The sequence below is a fragment of the Lineus longissimus genome, chromosome 1, assembly GCF_910592395.1.
Source record: "Lineus longissimus chromosome 1, tnLinLong1.2, whole genome shotgun sequence".
Taxonomy (NCBI): Eukaryota; Metazoa; Nemertea; class Pilidiophora; order Heteronemertea; family Lineidae; genus Lineus; species Lineus longissimus.
In genome coordinates, this window is record NC_088308.1 from 21,645,271 (window position 1) to 21,664,216 (window position 18,946).

Here is an 18,946-nt window from a genome sequence, read left to right on the forward strand (position 1 = left end):
AACTGCTTCCATATTGTACCTACCCAAGCAGGTTTTGTTTCACCAAAACTGCTGGAGCCAAAATAGGTGCAATGTAAAATGTATAGAAAATGATACTTCCTTGCTGCATCTCTCTGAAGAACTGATAAGCCTTCTTTACTTTTTATAAAATAGTTTATTCTCACACTATTTTTTATAAAGCTCACATTTACAATGATTACACAAGAATTTAAGCATATTATCTATTTACAGCAGGAAGTACAGGTAATATCAGGTAGTCATCTCTGGCAGAGGTACTGAAATGTATTTCTAAATGTTATTTTTGGGTAAAATGCAGAAAGAGACAGAACTTCATCACTGAAATATCTATTATCCTTATCATTATTTTCATTAAAAAATCAACAAAATTATGGAGGAGTACATTGTGAAGAACATCTGAGAGCTGACATCACGTCATGATCCAGAAAGCATTAGACGTTTGAAAAAAACTTATAAAGGCAACATAACATTTTCCAAAGAAATAAAGATTGAGTTTCAGTGATCAGAACCCCAACCTAATAATAGACTTACGTAATACAATATACTTTTTAGCAAATTCATACAACAGCATCACGATAAGAGAGCATGATGATATTTTGTGATCCTATTCGGAACAAACTACCAACTTTGGAACCGCACAAAAAGATCTAAAATAGATAAAAGATAAATTACTGATAGCACCAGCTTTTACGAGTAGCTCAACTCTGGTAAGCTTATAATCTAAACGTCATTTTAATGACAACTTTTAATGTAAGTAAGTGAAGTTACAATTGTTAGGCCCTGTTTCTGTCTGAAGTGTTCAAGAGCACCCTCCCCCTCTCGCACCCTCCCCTCTCGCACCCTCCCCCTCTCGCACCCTCCCCTCTCGCACCCTCCCCCTCTCGCACCCTCCCCCTCTCGCACCCTCCCCTCTCGCACCCTCTCCCTCTCGTCAACAGTTAATTTCATAAAAATTGTCTCCTGAATGTACATATATGATCTCTCAACATCAGAGTCCCTTACATGCAGGTAGCCAGAAGACCAGGCTCAACTTCAATGTCACACCTTCATGAATTTTAAAAGGAGATTCAGAAATTCCTTTGAAATATTTACATCATTATATACATAATAGCAATGATATTTTAATATCATAGCACTGTCTAGCTCAATACAGATATTGACCAAATCACTCCAGTGATTATGTAGATACATGCAACAATTTATGAATAGAAATGATCACCAGCTGAATCCCGGAGCGAATTGTTACATTTTTTTGCTTCAACCACCAAAAATGCAGCATGTACATAATAACAACAATTTAAAAAAAATGACACAACAATTCTTAAATTAATATCTCATACTTTCCTAAGTGATGCAACCATGGCTAGATCTTGTTCAGTTCGACTAACTTCTTATACTTAACATCATTTATCATTTTCAGTAGGGGTGACACTTACTTTGTATAAAAAGCTCCTGTGTAGACAGTGCCGCAGATATACACCCCAAAGTACGTACCAACAGTTTGTAAAATGCCCAGATTCACCGAATATGTGCAAAACCACTTGTATCAACTACAAACATGGAAAAAAAGTCTTTCAGTGGGATTAAACAAGTAAATTTCAGTTCAAAATCGTCTCAACACTTCACCCCACATCCAATTTAATCATGACTGAACATATCACCTAGACACATTCTGTTGGCTTGTATGTCTCAACTTTGTCGTCATCCGGTTTTTGGCCCTGCGGCAGCAACATGCGTGTGCTTGAGGTACTACCATAACTTGATCCACTTGAACCGTCTGTTCCTACTGGAGTTCCTGGCAAAGACATCGTATCGTGTGGCAAGTTGATCACAAGAGACTCCTGCTCCATTTTTTCTTCATCAATGTCATCTTCGCGCTCGTATAATACTTTGGTGTGCGCTGCTTGGCGGAATATATTCATTGGCTTCACCTCGTCACCATCTGCAAAACAGAAAAGTGATTTACTCGAAGCTGCATGTGACTCTTCTCAAGCCCATGACCTCACTACTTCATCCAGATATCTTTAAAATTTGTAATACATATGAACAACTTTTTAACATGTTCCCTCAATCAGTGTTGTGACAATTTCAATCCCTGTTTTCGAGTGAAGACGGTGACCACTCTGATGCCACTCCTGAGACATGAAGACAATGACAATCTGAAAATGGAGGGACCATTTTTTTCATGAATGCACTTAAAAAAAGAGTTGTTGGCATAAAAAATTCACAACATGGAGAATTTTTATGAAAGACTACCGGTACACACATCATGAAATGATAGTTGAGATTAATGTGAAATACATAAATCGATCTCAGAAAGATAGATACAGTGCACACTCCTTCTTCTATGCTCTATCATGTGAAGGTTTCAGGTTCTTGCTACAATTTGGCACCACTCAAGCAAAGAAATATATTCCTCTTTAGGTCTTTAGCAGTTTCTTATGAAAAGGAGTCGAAAGCAATTCACACAACCTGCGTGGAGTCATGCTTTTCCCTGGCCTGATGCTCAGGTGAATGGATATCCCTTATCCTGATAACTATATTCCACCCATGCACCATCCTGAAAAAACACCCCCTCTTCTACATTACTCAAGTCGTTCCATCGACCAGTCTAATGGCATGCTACTCCAAAAGTTTGAACTTTTAACATCAACATGCATCGTGCTACTACAGCTTGCGTGTGGACAAAAGCTCAAGGAAGCCTCTTGTATAAAGTCCAAAAACAGTATTCAAAACCAGCCCAACATAATTTCACATCGGGTGTCACAAACTCATTTCTCAAGACATGGTATTCAACAATAAATGGAATTCTGTGGTCACTTGAACTTCATGATATTCTCACTCAAAAACCGATGTGCCAAGTTGATAATGATATGCAACAATGAGCGTACATGAATACGAGACCCATTACACCACATCGGGCAGTAAGTCACCAGGCTTTGTATTGAGCAATCTCCGACAAGAGCCAATTAGGCAAGTTTTGATCCACTTCCAGATCGATACATTTATAAGCCTTTTGAACACCATACCTAGGTATTCTGTCAGTCAATGAATATCTCTGGCACCACAATAATTACTAATAGGGGAGTGGTATCAAATCGTAGATCATAACCTACAGGTAAGCTTTCTGAACATAGGATAATCCCATCTGCCCCCTCAGTGACTTACAACCCATTTTGATTTTGGCATGAAGGGTCAGACATATCATACGTCACACATGAAGTTTGTGTATGAAGTTGAATACTGGCAGAGGACAGCAACAGATAAAGCAGCAAGTTAGTTTCAAAGCAGCATCTATAAAATTTCTTAGTAAATGACAACTAAACTACTGAATGATCCATTTTGAATATTCGTCACTGACTTACCAGGCATATTTTGCAGCTAATTGCACTTAATCGTCTGCTAAAATGTCAACATAAAGTGACACAACAGCAAAACAACACTGGCTGGTATTAACACTAATATTTGTACACAAAATGTACATAAAGAGCAATGTTAACAGTCACCCTATATTCAAAATGGATAGCTAAAAAATATCAGTGGCAGATTCAGGAGGAACAAATTTTCAGGGCGCTGCACTGCTCCCCTTAAAGCAAATGAAGTGTTCAGATGCAAAGTCACTCAACGCAATTCTGACAAAATTGGATGACTACGGTAAAATGAAGCTCAGAGTATGGGCCCCAGCCCCTCTCTTGTTTCAAAACTGTACCCCCCTTCCCACATATATGAATCCGCCACTGTGCATCTACAACTAAAACTGTACATAAATCTCTGCTTGTGGCCTCCTCTTCCAAAGCCTATGCTAAGAACCACAGGGCTTACCTAAAGGTACATGTATGTCTTGTATTGGGAAGAAGTCTGTGAGTCACAGAAACGGTTTGAAAAGACACATGAAAAAAGGCAAAAATGGACAAGTACAGCAACAACACCACCACCAATGTGTTGCCATGAAACAGTTCACAAGGAAGAAATCATATTCGCTGGCCCATTTTTCATTCTATGAAATTTGATTAAAATGCTACATATGGGTAATTCACAGATGCATGCAAGGTAAGGTTTCTTTAGTAAAAAATCGAAAATATTTGATGCAATTTTCTGATAATTTTTTTTTCTCAGAAGGTAATAACCTAAATCACCACAGACAAACAACTAGAAAACTTAGACTAAACGTTACAATTCATGCTCATCCACAAGAATGCTCAAAACACAACAGAAAGTAAATTATAATTCATGGTCTTGACCAATTCCACAATAAAAGTACTCGAGGCTAAATTAAGCATTGAAAAAAATGTTTGGTGTTTACCATACTATTCATACAATTGCTTACATTATTCACCTTTAAAGGCCTATGCCGTTCATTAAAAATGTGAAATTTGTAAGTGAATTTGAAAATTTCCATTTGCATGAATATGTACTGAATATCGATTTCAACATTGCTGTTGTGTAGACGGACATACAAATACTAAATGGTAAAAGATTACCAGGTTTCAGCAAATTTGCATGCATGATATCTGCATAACCGCATTTTGTATACTATTTTCTGACCTACCAGTGAATATGAAAACGAACCCATTTAATGACTAAGAGCATCAAGTATTTTGCATGAAAGCAAACAAGTAACAATGTCTCTCTCAGACTCAAATCCCAAGACACTTCACCAGAGCCCCCAACCCACCTAATCTCGACACTTACCATCATCAATCACATCTTCGTCTTCGACATCATCAAGAGAGTCGTCGTCACTCTGGATGCCGTGTTCAAGAGTGGGGGAGGAGGCCTCGGGGGTCACAGCAGATGCTTCGTGCATCTCACACTCCTCACTCTCACTCGTACTATCGCTGACATTCGTTTCTTCAGTGAGCTGGCGACAGTTGCTGTAGCGCAAACTCTCTTGACCCTAAGTCATATAAAAGATACATGAAATTAAAGGCGACTCTACAAGTTTCACACAAGGACAAGAACCAACACCTTTGGCTGCCAGTGACAAGTTCAATTCATAAATATTCCAACAGACTTACCAATTTGCCAGTTTCATTGATGATCTCCACCTTCGGTGGCATGGTTTCTTGTGGTCTCATCCCCTCAGTCTCTATATGCAGTGGATCCTCCAAATCATCAGGGGAGGCCCTCGCTTTTGTCCCAGGAAACCTAGAAAAAAGGAACGCTTGATACAGTTATCAGGTTGAATTGACCAACTTGGGTCCTTATAAGAGAGGGTGTCCTGCTGAACAGAGGTATCCACAAAGGATAGTTCTACAGTAATTTCTCCTACCTTATCTTAGGCAATGAGGCTTTCTTGGTTGGCAAGACGGTCTCCGTTGGCTTTATTGGTTCTGGTGCCATGGCGAACATGACCACCTCGGGTGTCCCTCGACCCTCGGCTACATCGTCCTTGACCACAGCTTCGCCACCCTCCTTTGTCTCTTCTGCTTCCTCCGGTACAGCAGCATCTCGCAACGACCTGCTACCAACTGATGGTTGTCTAAAAATACAATGTGTATAATATTAAATCAGATTCAGAATCACTACCGTAGTAGTCATCTTGAAATTTCGACAAAAAAGGAGTGCGACCTACCTTTTTATGACCTTTCTAGTTTTCTCTAATACTGGACTCTCATGAGGTGAGCCGGCAAGACTTGGACGAGTTGGTGGAGGTAGACCTGAAAGAGAAAGAATCGAGCTGAAGACTGTAGTAAGGTCGTGTTTGAGAGGACTTTTGGAAGTCAGGAAATGAATGCAGAAATATTCTAGAGGTAAATCATTGTGATGACCACTGACAAACTGATGTTGATTCTCTGGGGTGGCAAACTTAGCTGAAGGGGGAAAGAAGTGGATCGGAGATACTCTGTTGCCGCCTTTGTCTCACAGGGGATGAAGTGCCAGTTGGGGAACAGGGCACAGGGCAACTGCCTCCCCAGACATCTCCGAATCATAGTCACCCCAATACCATCTTCCAAAGCATTGTGACGTACCTTCAGCGGGCATCTGCAATGGATTAGGAAGTGGGGCAGGGTTGGTGGCTCCATTGAGTGCTTCAATGAGCGCAACAGCCTCGTAGCCGGTGGGGACACCCTCCTGGCTCACAGGCGTCTCATCCTCACTAGGAGGCTGCAATTAGAAATTGAACAAATCTTAGTCTAAGACTCCAGACACCATTGTTGGTATTTTGTCTAGTTTTTACTTTTCTCACAATGATTAAGATTGTAATAATAGAGACAAGGATCCTCCCGCCTTCAAAAGGTTAAAGTTTGGGGTTTATAATCTGATACCAACAACATTAGAGGCTACCATTCGACTTTACACTTTAACCCTGGTCTATATCCTGAAACATTTCAGCAGAACTCAACCTGGAATTTCAACCATGTAACCTCACCTGCTGTGGGGTGTTCGGAAGCTTCTTTCGGAGGGCACGAATCTGTAGTAAGGCTCTAAAAGGCGCTCTGCATATAGGGCAATTATTGGCTTGATATCGCAGGTTGTTAGCACATCCGTTGCACAAACACAGGTGACGACATGGAAGAATCAAGGTGTCCCTCGTGTCCGACATACAAATCACACACTCTGAACCATTGTCATCAAAGTCGTCATCGTTATTTGCCTGGAAAGGAAGATAATTTGAAAAGACTGCTTGAATAAATTTAATAAGTCACTTTGGCATTGTGAACTTGACTGAATACTGCACATGTCAAAGCAGAAATTCATAAACTTGTCTCATCTGTTTCTGGTCAAAGAACGCCCCCTCACTGTCCCAATCTCTAGTTTTACACACCTTCCTTTCAGCATTCTTGTTCTCTATACCATAAATCTCCTGCAGAAGGTAACAAAGTCCATCAACCGTCTGCTTCTGCTTCAGTGGCTTCAGAATGTACACATTCTCAGAGTTCTTTTCAACGCAGCCAAACGTGATATGGGCATGGCCGATGTGATGCTCTTCTTCAACACAGCATTGAATAACGACAGGAACCGTGTCCTTCTCTGGACTGAACAGCCATTCTTCATCTGGAAACTTGCTCGGATCAATTATGTGAGTTGTCTGACTGAATGTTTGATTAGCACCACGCTTGTAGTGAAAAGTTTCCGAGTTCATAGTAGCATCCCGGGGATGATATCTGTCAGAACAAAAGATGGATTACTGCACTGCAAAGACCACAATTTGAGCGAATTTGAATGCATGATCAGATAACTGCACTTTGGGAAAGTATATTTTTATTACCTGTGCCACAAGAAAATATAATGAACACAATTGGTTAAAGTCTTTTAAACAATCAAGATACTTACACCATCTGTCCATTACTGAATTCCTCTGTTGCAAAATAATAAATTGTGATGGCACATCTAACATCAGAGTCAAAGGTGAATTCAAGATTGTACTTGGTACTTGAACCATTCTCTGTAGCATCCACCGAGTTGCGGTCAGCATTGTTTTCATTGTCTTGAACTCTGAAATAAAAAATCAGGTCAGTCAATGTGTCTAGTCATAACAAGTTTATGATTAGGTTGAAGGAAAAAGGACTGATCTTGCAGTTTTTTAATCAAGACATTTGGAGTAGACAAAATGTAGACCAAACCCAAGACACTTTGCCGAGGGTTCTGGGCATGCTGAAGAGCATGCTGAGGCAAGTTTAATGATGAATAGTACACTATTCATTTTTAAAATTCAATGAATCGAATCATACTTTCAGATTTTCAGGAATTTGTTTATCAGTTTATTTGTTTATCGGAGTAAGGACTTAAGGATAGTAATTTCTAGTCATCCTTACTTGATAAATCTCAGGGAATCCTTCCTTATATTTACTAGACTCCTCAATGTCTTTGTGGGTTCATTGCACTGGGGAGCAGGGTACGGAAACTGCAAACAAATCAAAGATGTTGAAGGGGATAGATTTAGTGGCATACTTAGCACATCATTTATTTCACAAAAAAACGCAATGTTCAGCTCTTCAAAAAATATCCACATGCACACTAAACATTCAGAATGAGGTAGCAGTATCATATGAATACAAGCAAGAGTATTATCAAGTAATTTTTGTAACCTGGATTGTGAACAATACTTACAGGAATAGGTCGACTCCCCAAGAAGTTCAAATCTTGATTCTCTCCAAAGAGATATGCTTCTGGCAGTATTGTGTCGAAGCGTTCACCTCCCATAATGAAGTGACTGCCAAAGTAGGAACCTGCAGTGGAATGAAATTATCATTTATTGAGACTTATTGTATTGTTGGGCGAGACAAAATATTCCTTGGAAATAATGTCAGGAGAGAAAAGGTGATAATATGACAGTTGCGTTGCGTGTTGAATCATCTCGAGACGTGGGGCCTGGCTTTTTCATGTTTAGCCAAGGCCTGCCCTATTTATTTTAGTTGTTTGTAGCCTCCCTAGGCCTAACATAACAATACATTACAATACATACTTATACTTGGGTACCGCTTATACTTCAATGACTTGTTAGGCTAACAATATTTTTTGTCTTATTTTCCACTGTTTCTGGCAATACCTACCCGATTTAGGAGGATATTTATACGCATTGTGGACAGATATATCAACCTCTTGTACCCCCGCATTACGTCTACTCATAAAAACCCCCATGATGGAACATAAAAGAGGAAATTAAAAGGATAAAATGTAAAAATATGTCATATTCTTGTCAACTCCTGGTCTCTTGCACACTACGTCATCAATAAGTGTGTACGTTTAATTTACTTCTCATTCCACTGCTGTCTGTGAATTTTCTTTTTAATAGTAAGACATTGAAATCTCCCTGCAAACATTACACACCACCTGAAATTAACTATCCAATAGGAGTACTTCAAATTTGTCTTTGATTGTAGTTAGATGACTAAAATATATCTCAATATCCAATTTAGGTTTCGTAAAACTGGGGAAACGTCAATTGAAAAGAACAGCCAATGTTTTCCAATAGTCATTTGCTTACAAAACACGCCTACATTCAATCACGTGAACGAATCAAAACCCTCACTAATCTGTCAGTCATCTCAATGTTGTGCTGAAAGCCCGACATCAACATCGACACGCACTTTCAGGGACTTTTATCGAAAATGGACCAAAATTTGGAAATTCTTAGGCAGCAATTGTTAATTACTAAGTTAATGGATGCAGCATGTTGCAATGGAGACCAAGCTAAGAAGTTGTTACTGGCCACAAATTGGCATTTTCAGGTAAGTACTTCGATAAATATCACGGTCATGCTTCCAACATGGCGTGGTGTTTATTTTTCGTGCACATCTCATTTCCTGTCTGATTTTCATCACTTGATTATGCCGTTGTTGCTGACTGTATTTTACATAATTTTATTCCAGGCTGCCTTAAGTTTGTTTTTCCAAGAAGCAGCCATTCCATCGTGTAGGAATTGCCATGGAAATCACCACAATTGTCATTTAAAGGTATGTTGTAACCCTGGGTTGTTTGCCACCATTTTGACTGACGTCATCTTGAAACTAGAAACATCCGTGTTTTCTTTTGTTTTTCTTTCTTTTCCAACTCGAAACCAGACACTCCCTCTGATGCGTTGACCTATTTCTGTATTGTTAAAGAATATTTGGTATCTCTTTAATTGTATAAAGCTGTTTTGGTGATAATATTGGCCGGGAACCTTGAAATATCTCGAATCATTTTTGGTAAACAAACCTTTTAGGCATGATAGAGGCCTGGGCAGAGCATGCGCAATGCATTGCATTGTGATTGTATACAGTGTGTATCAAAAATCGTGATATTGGTTCTTTTCAGCCAGTTCTAATCAGATAAGATCTGCAGCATATTGGGCACTTGCAATTAGATGTCCTCTCAAAGTGATGACACATAAATCATTTTCATAGACCTATCATCATAGACCATTAACCAATTTCAATTAAGGGGTTCTTTAGCCTTCACTTTCGACATTTTCTCGGGCGTTGCAAATGCCCTGATTCTCATTTCTTGTTTATAGGTCTGGCGCAGATCAATTAGCCAATTGTCCATGGTGTGGCACTAGAAAGTAGAACTCAAACTGATCATTCATAATTTGTGACCTCCTAATCTCGATTCCAATCCAAACGTTCTTCATTCAATCATTGGCATTAAAATGTTAAGCAAAATGTTGGCAAATTGCCAGCAGCAATGTTTACTGGGTTGTTGGTAATCTGTGTCCTGTGTCTGTGACGTGATGTGATGTCAGAATGATTGGAAAAATGATTTGGAGAAGATGGTTACATAATAAAGACTGGTTCTGTCAACAAACATGAAGATGACCTTGTATTCATCATACAGGAGACATAATAGTCAATGATATTGACAAATGTACTCATTACTTTCATGTAGCAGGTTGTGATTAGACAAATGAACCCACTATCCCAGATCACTTGGCACTATGCACAATCTATGGGTAGCAAAATACCAGGAGTCTTAATACCCAGTAATACCAGGCATCTGAACTTCAGGTCAAATGAAATCACAGACACTGTAAACAGATTGTAAAAAGATGTAGTCATTGGGAAGGGAAGGCACTTTCCCGAGGACTTCATTTTAAACATTTTAAATAGGCCTATGCATTTTATTGCAATGCAAGTCCCAGTCATGCCAAGTCTTAAATATTAAATGGCATTGACAAGTGACATGTCCAAGTGCAGAAACCTCAGTATGTATTCTCTGGAATTGCCAATAAAATTTAACCTGCCTATCCTGGCTTCCTTCCATTCATTAAAAAAGTGAATTATCCCTTTTTTTTAATGTTGGCCTAAATAATATTCTCTGTGCACTTACATGCAAGACCTAGATTTGGAATAACCCCTTTCAGAACTAGGACAATATATGCTTCAGAATGGCCATAAAAAAATACCGCGTTCATTGGTCTGATCTGGATAGACTGCAGATGCTATGAAAATTGTATGAATTTGACCAGACTTCATATCACATAAAACATCAACCAATATCATAATTTGCATTATCAACCCTTTTCAGGCTTTTGCTGTGGCTTCAGGTGTGTGTCTTAGAGTAACCAATTGAATTGAACCTGAGTTAGGCCTACTCATTTTCCATATATTTTGTTTTGAAAGACTGATTCCACATGAAACTCTGTAGGCTACAATCCAGAGCAGATACGATACTCCAGTTTGTACATTACACACCGAGTCCAGACATTTTGAGGGAAGTCAATATTCTGCACACCATCAAAAGTAGCATACTATAGATCATTTAATCGGCAATCAATAATCGGTCTCAAAACAATGTATTTCTGTACTGCATTTTATTTACACAATTTGGACTGATTGATTAGCACCAGAACCCCCACTGGTCCAAATTTTATGCAGGAAAACCAGATCATGTAATGTACAGTATAAGACCCTTGAGATTTAAAAACAATAATTGTCCTTTATAAGGGATGTCCTAATTACAGAGGTCAAATATTTTGTAAAAACCTTCCATTTGGGTCCAAAAGCACCACTGCTGTCCCGAATAGAGAGGTTGTCCTGCTCACAGAGGTTTGATTGTATAGGAGGATTACATGTACCAGTACCAGTATGTTTGACATTGATGATGATACCTGTTCAGCCATCAAGCATTCCAGTGCTATCCAATTGCATGAAATTGTGTGTCGACTTTATAAGTGTTGAATAATCAATGTAGTTGTCAAAGCAGTGGCAGTCTTTATCTCCATTATTGAGGCCATTTTATGAAGAGAATATTACTAATTTACTAATAATTACTGATTAGTGTATACCAGCACGATTTTTTAAGCATCAGAGGGAGTGTTACCAGTTTACAAAGTACATTATGATTATGAACGGTAAAAAGTACATTATGATTATGTACGGTAACATTTTCTGTCAACATCCAATCCAAATAAAGCTTGTTACTGCTCGGCTGATATCGCCAATAGTTTTCACAATATGTATTGCGCAATATATGAGTAAAACTGTTTGAAATAGGTAATTTTTAAAATGAAAGGAGTAATGATTTGATGAAATATGAATCCTGCTTGCCATAAAAGTATTTTATTAATTGAAGAACGTTGTCTCATGTCATTGTTACAGCTGGTTCTGAATTTTCCAAAATTTTCTATCATTTGTTTCCACTATTTCATTTCAGATGTGAATTTTCCAAAATTTGCTATCATTTGTTTCCACTCTTTCCTTTCAGATGTGTACACCGCAGAACACTCCAGCCACACCGCCGAACTTCCCGGACGCCTTGATGGCTTTCTCGAAAATGTCTACGAATGAAAAGCATGGCACGTCACCCGTTAGCAATCCATATCATCAAGCAATGCCACCACCAGCTCAGATGTCGCAATCGCCCACGTCACAGGGCATCCATATAAAACCATAGACTTCATAAAAACCTGATAGTTTATTCAAATTCATCAGCTGGATGATTTTTGTCTCTCTCTCATTCATCGACACAGATTTTAAGTCTTCACGGACTTGCGTAACTGTACATTTGTTGATGTACTTGATGTGTAGATTTAAAATTGTTGAGAGGAAGACAGATGATTTATTGTGTTGGTGAAAGTGTCGTTATGAACTTAGTTTACATAAAGAGACATAGCGTATTTTTGTGTCCGTGGACGCATTTGGTGTCAGGATTGAGGAGACGATGGGAGGTCTGGACTACAGTGTGGACGAGGCAATGATTTGTACATATATAGCCTATAGTAGATCATGTTATGTTGATGTGAGCAAGTGACTTTCTTACTCCTGTTTCAAGCTGTTTGAAGAAAAATTACTTAGGTATCCAATTCATAGTGCTCGTATAGAAAAGAAATCCTCGGAGGAGAGCTTCATTGTGCAAGCACAAACAATTCCTGCGTGAGGTATAGAGTGGGATCATTTCCCCTTTAAGTTTTACTCCTTTTCCTTCACTGTACCAGGTGTGAGTGGGGCGGGAGTTACGACTTATGGGGGATGTATTAGTTCCAGAGGGCGGGATTTTTTATTCAGTTCAGATCACAACACAAGTCTTATTGCAATGCATGTCTTTCTTTCGTTCACTGATCCAGCAATGTTATTGTGGATAATGACATTAGTGTACAAGATGTAGCATTACCCTAAATTACAGTACAGTGCAATAAATATGTGGTATTGCGTTCTACATTTTAAACTTGGCAGTGCTCCCACCAACCTACAGGTAAACAGGTTTGATTGAACGTCACCTTTTTCTAAGCTAAGGCTTGAGCTTTGTTATTGAACAAATCATGTTTTTTATGGTCTTTCCTAGAGTCTCCACATATGAAACGGATAAATTTCCATATTTCACTTGTGTATCTGTAGACTTCAAAGTGTGCTAAATCTCCGGTCAAGAATCGTCTGAGGTCTTGTTCTGAAGTTGAGCTCGGCTATAGGGGGCGGGATTAGTGAGAGGTTCATGAAAACACTCTGGATATGGATAAAATTTCCAGTCGATTAAAAGACGGTCAATTGATCCATGATGAAAACAACACCTTCTAATTATAGAATTGCTATCTAGTTTACACAGTTGCTATGGTTACCATGTTATGACTGTGTACTGGGCCCTGTGTATTGTTTATTGCTTGTTTTCTCAATGCTAGCTCGATATCGCTGATTTTGAATGAAAGTAAGGCAAGAATCCTATTTTATCGGATCAAAAATTAGTCTCGACTGATACAGACTTCAGTGAGTTGGTCTGAAACAATTGACTCCTGAGAAAGACAGAAAAAGCAATTTGTGGTGCAATCAATTTTGCGGAGTGAAATTTGGAAGGATGGGTGGTTTTCTGGAATGCCAATGGTGGAGTTGGCTGTTGCTTTTGTTTGCGTTTTCATCATGTTTAACGACGTTGTGCGTGTACATTTTCTGCTGTTGTCACACTACAGACTAAAGGTGTAAGTACTATTGGAAGCCAGGTGAAGTAGTACTCGCGCAGTCACTCACATGCTCGCGTATTTCTTATGATGTGTACTGTAGTGTTATTGAATTTGCCAGGAATGTACACCATGTTATGGCAATTCAGGTAACTTGTGGTATTTTAATCCTGAAAAGAGAAAGTTCAACAATCTCGTGTAGATGTTCTGTGAGGTGTCTTCATAGAAAGTACATACTGGACCTTAAGTCTATGTTGAGTAATTTGGTAAATTTACGTTTGACCCGTTTTAATGGCGATGTTTCTACAATCATGCACTTACGGACACGTATGCACATTGAGTAAAACTTTGGAATTCTGGAATTTGGATGAAACGTACTCGTGTACTCATGTTCTGGTCCGACAGTCTGGTGTTGGTGCTGCTCATTTTAACTGGGAGTGGTAGAAAACAATAATAATTTTAGACAGGTCTAATATTCCAAATCGCTAACGATATAACAGGGTCTGAAGGCAATCCGCACAAATTGCTTCTGTGACTGTATGTGTGATAATATTTCAGGAAAGCACAATAAGTTCAGGTAGGCAGCAAGAGCGATGGGGTTCATTAAGATGTTAGTATGACTATTTTAATCGTTTTCATGATCATGGATGAAGCCAAACCGTGGACTACAGTCCTGGCCTGCTCCAATATTATGTCACTGTGACTCACGATTCGCATTCTTCAATCAGACCTCATGAACCTTTGTGTTGTAAACAAGGTCTACAGTTTAGTTGAAGAAGTAATAGAAAGAGGACAGCACTGCTTAGATTGTTTTGATGGCAGTGCTATTATTTTCATTCAAAGGTTAAAGTTTTTAGGCTATGATTGAAATAGATAGCTGTTGTCAGGTTGGTGGAAGGGGGGTTGGGGGAATTTAGGTCAGGATTTGGGAGCGCGAGAGAAATATCGTACTGAAAAAGATAGGTTGTGTGCAGACTAAAAGTAAAGATGCTAGTTTTTGGCTGAGGGGGATATGACATGGCAATTTGGAGTAGACAAAAAATGTATGATGAATCTGCTATAGTCGTTTTTGTGATTTTTGCCTGCTAAAAATAGGTGTAAGCTAGCAGGGAGAGTTGGTGAAAAAAACAGTTTTTACGCCGGTGTGTGTCATGTTGCAATAATATGTAGTCGTTGTTGGTACTTGCACCTGAAGTTGTATTATGGTGGCCAAAAGGCCCCTAAAAGTCCTAGTTGGGGCATTGTTGGGGGCCTATTTGCCACCAAAATACAACTTACTGTAGTACTTGGGGTGGGTTGTGCCATTAAATCATGAAAATACGATAACAGCACTCTAGTCTTTAAAAAAAAGCTAACAGAAATGAGTAGGATATTTAGTAGCGCGTAAATAATCAAGAATTCTGTTTTATATTTTCTACTTTAAAAATAAATTTTAGGTATATACACGCACTGCACAAAACACTATGGCCACAGAATCAAGACGATGGCTGGAATTCAATGCGATTTGCCCTAGTTCTGAATCCTGATCATATTAATCAAATAAGTTTCAGTTGATGGAGTAATCATTTCATTGAATCATAATATTTTATAGTCTCATAGGAAGGTGATGAAGGGTTTTTGTGATGGATTAGTTGGGAGTGCTTAGTACTGGCACACTTTAAAAGCTCCCCCCAACGTTGTAGCAACTTCATGCACTCTGTTCAAGTAAACTCATTTATTTTAGAAAGCCTGATATTTTCACGATTTTTGCGGGAGAGGGCTTTAGTGGTGCGAAGACATACTCTTATCTTTGGAAAATGCACCCATTCACGAAAAATAAATAGAAGCAAAATCTGAAAAGGATGTTTTTGGAAATATTTAAGGCGGCAAAAATGAGGGAATTTACAATATATAGTAAGGAAAAGAAATGTATACTCTACTGTATACTGTACAAGATATGTCCTGAACATCAATGTTGGTGGCAAGATCATGGTGGTGTGGATGAATTTTTAAGGAGAGGGGTAAATTGGGTGTTCACAATCAACCTGTCTACATGTACATGTACCACATATGTTATAGAATTATCGTTGGAATTTTGTCCAGCACTTCATGAATCTTTTCACTAGAGGAAACTCCAACATATTTGTCTGCCTTTTTCAAAGTGAATGAATCTCAGTCTGTCCTCTGAAAAAGAATGACTAGATTACTATGCTTTTCATTTTTGAAAAATAGCTCCTATTTTTGCAGGGGTGGCTGGATAAGACTGTGTGATATTCACTTTGATAAAAGTTAACACGATTTAAGGTGTCGGTTGTGATTGGTTTTTTGTGGCATGTTGTCACCATCAGATAAGAATCTGTATAGTTCACTTTTGATTTTGATTTTATTTGTGATAAAAAATTTGTGTGCTCAGAAAGATTAAACTGAACTTGCGGAGATATGACCATTTTAAACTAGTGTCCACACTGACAGACTGGCAAAAGTTGTATTCTCAGGATATGAATAGAAGGAAGATTTAACGATGTAACTTACTAACCCGATGTCTAGGAAGCGAAAAAAAAGTCATTTTGCTTTTTTAGATGGAGCTTAATAATGCCATTACGGTACATTGTATGTATGATGTACATAGTCTCATTTCTCATTACTGTTGTCATACCATCACTGTCATAATGGTTTCATACTGTTTGTGTACATTTGTAAGTCTGTTTTCACGACCTTGGTTATTTTTACATGTTGATATAAAGACCATGTACACATATATACTACTACGTAATTTTCTTTGTAGTAATGATTCATAATATTATCATAGGACTGTTCTGAATTATACCAGTGACACCTGAAGAGGCTGTGCCAGGACATCGGTGAAAATCGGCACAGCAGGGGTTGCAACGTCTTAAAATAGTTTCCTTAACTTTTGAACTCTTATGTCTTATAGTCAGATTGTTTATTCATAATTGATAACATCTCTCAAGGCAGTTTTGGTCATTGTTTTAAAATGAAAAATTGTCTTGTTTAGTAATGCAATTGGATAGTGGTTGTTGACGAATCAAGTTAGGCATTGTAAATTTATAAATACAATACAATGTCATTTTGAAATTAACTTGTAGCACGATATAATTAAGAATCTGTTCATAATGTGAGATGCTATCAATTATAGATGAAATTAATTAGAGTGTGTTCGTTTAAAATTATCAAATGTTTCTTTGATGTTGTCAACCCCTCGTATTGGTCTTTCGGGTAAATTTTGATCTCTTGTCATTACTTGAACAAATGCTATGGCACTGTATTCTTAGTAATAAAAGTGATCAATACATTTTATAAATCATGGGTTGTCTTGGCTTCGTATAAAGTTGACCATATTCACCTTGTTTTGCAAGTCCCACAGACATGATGGAGACTGTAAAAGATGAATACAGTAGAATACAGAGCACCCAAAAAGATGTCCTTAGATGGCCCAACAATTCCCTAATACCCAACAGCGAACACTGAAGATGTCTGTGAAAGTCCCAGAGAGTCTGACAACTCCAAGGCAAGCCGTGATTGTCCTACAGAGGACATCACAGGTTATGTCACAACAAGTCGCCTGATGCACGGCATATGTCTCTAAAAGCCCTGAGTGCTCCAATTATCTCGCAGGTAGGAGACCCTGGCCACTGAAAAAAGTTGTCCTCGGGAAAAAATGTCACAACCAGGAGTCCTATAGTGGACAACAGGTGTCTGAGATCTTGTGATCCCAGAGACACCCATTAAAAAGACATCCAAAATAGTGCCACAGAGAACACAAAATATGCCACAACTACCAGTCCCAGATTGAGCAATAGATGTCTGCTGTAGTCTCAGATAAAATCTCTCAAGGTGTTCCAGACAACTCAGAAGATGTCCAGGATAGTCTCACTGTGAATGCAGAGTATGTCACAACCAGTCCCAGTGTGCACAATAGAAGTCCGCAATAGTGCTAGAGAACTCAAAGATATCCTGAGACCATTTGTCCAGGATAGCCCCCGGAGAACATGAAATATGTCACAACCAACCATAGATTAAATATAGATGTCTGTGATAGCCCCAGAAAAAGAAGTTGTCAAACATTGTCGGCGGCGTGCGATAATCCCCAAGTCTCTTGGAGGAGGATACCGACGCACATCGCCGATAGATCGGCATTGCCGGAGTATTGGGTCATTCAGTTGGGTGAATATTTTTTTGATCAATTAATCTCCAGTTACAATCCATGAGAGGTGATAACTCACCATTGAAAATTGAAACACACCATGAATGAAACGCATCATACTTGTGATAGCCAGGGGTCTTCGATGACAAAATTTCAAAAACGCCCTAAAAATGTGTGAAACGAGTTTCTGAGACACCAAAATGTCCGAAGTCAGAAATGCTTGTATCTGAAAGCGGCTCAGTCCAACCATAAAGCTTTGAAGAGGTTTTAGCGTTGTCAAACTCAAGGTCCTGGGGATCCTCGATCGTGCCCGATGGCAGTTCTCAAGGTGCCGCCAAGATTCGTCTGCCCTATCACATGCCCCGAAAAATTTCTGCTGGTTTATACCATTTAGGCTTCTTTTTTATCAAATATCATATTTCTGACTCTTCCTTGGAGGCAAAATTCCGATGACCCAGTTTACTGATTTTAAAACCACATGGAGATGTTCCTTGGCCCATTTCCGCTGTGGAGGGATGAGCTTGTCGCTCCAGATCTTTCTTCTTGGCTGACTCGTGTCCCCGCCGTAAGGTGACTAACCGGTCTTCATCCATGCCACACCTAGTCGTAGATAGAGGCATAAACAATTCACAAATTCAAAGTAAAACTGATGCTTTAATTCTATATCACCGAAGCCCATCGGTATGCCCATTATTACCACAGAGGTACAATAACTTTAACTGCCGACACGGATCTCTAGCCCTGGATTTTGTTGTAATATCAGCATTTTTGGTTTATGTTTGACAAGAAAAAGTGAAGTAGGATTACTTGAAGGTCTCTGTGGCAAAGCCTACAGAACCAAAATGACAGAACCTCGCTCAAGTACATACATGTACAATGTACTTGGACACTGCGAGTTGGGGGAAGGACGATCACAACCTTGTCCTCGGCTGTTCGTTTAGTTCAATGTATACTCTACAGATGGCGGTTCA

The 18,946-nt window shown here is 38.9% G+C and overlaps 2 protein-coding genes across 3 annotated transcripts; one reads left to right on the forward strand and one right to left on the reverse strand.

Annotated features, from left to right (window-relative positions):
• Window positions 1-1,531: 1,531 nt before the first annotated feature.
• LOC135491991 (probable E3 ubiquitin-protein ligase MGRN1) lies at window positions 1,532-8,674 on the reverse strand. Of its 2 annotated transcripts, XM_064778025.1 has the most exons (13): window positions 8,517-8,674; window positions 8,074-8,192; window positions 7,779-7,867; window positions 7,297-7,458; window positions 6,788-7,127; window positions 6,392-6,616; window positions 5,991-6,126; window positions 5,594-5,678; window positions 5,291-5,500; window positions 5,037-5,166; window positions 4,711-4,915; window positions 3,841-3,876; window positions 1,532-1,960 (listed from the first exon to the last, which is right to left on the reverse strand). In XM_064778025.1, the coding sequence occupies exons 1-13, from the start codon at window positions 8,602-8,604 to the stop codon at window positions 1,680-1,682; spliced, it is 2,106 nt and encodes a 701-aa protein (XP_064634095.1). In that variant the 5' UTR covers window positions 8,605-8,674; the 3' UTR covers window positions 1,532-1,679. The 2 variants fall into 2 exon arrangements, with proteins under 2 accessions (XP_064634095.1, XP_064634105.1); XM_064778035.1 differs by lacking the exon at window positions 3,841-3,876.
• A 341-nt stretch (window positions 8,675-9,015) lies between these two features.
• LOC135492000 (UBA-like domain-containing protein 2-A) lies at window positions 9,016-17,132 on the forward strand. The gene is made up of 3 exons (XM_064778049.1): window positions 9,016-9,194; window positions 9,336-9,419; window positions 12,151-17,132. Exons 1-3 carry the CDS (start codon window positions 9,075-9,077, stop codon window positions 12,337-12,339), a joined length of 393 nt encoding a protein of 130 aa, XP_064634119.1. The 5' UTR covers window positions 9,016-9,074; the 3' UTR covers window positions 12,340-17,132.
• Window positions 17,133-18,946: the final 1,814 nt, after the last annotated feature.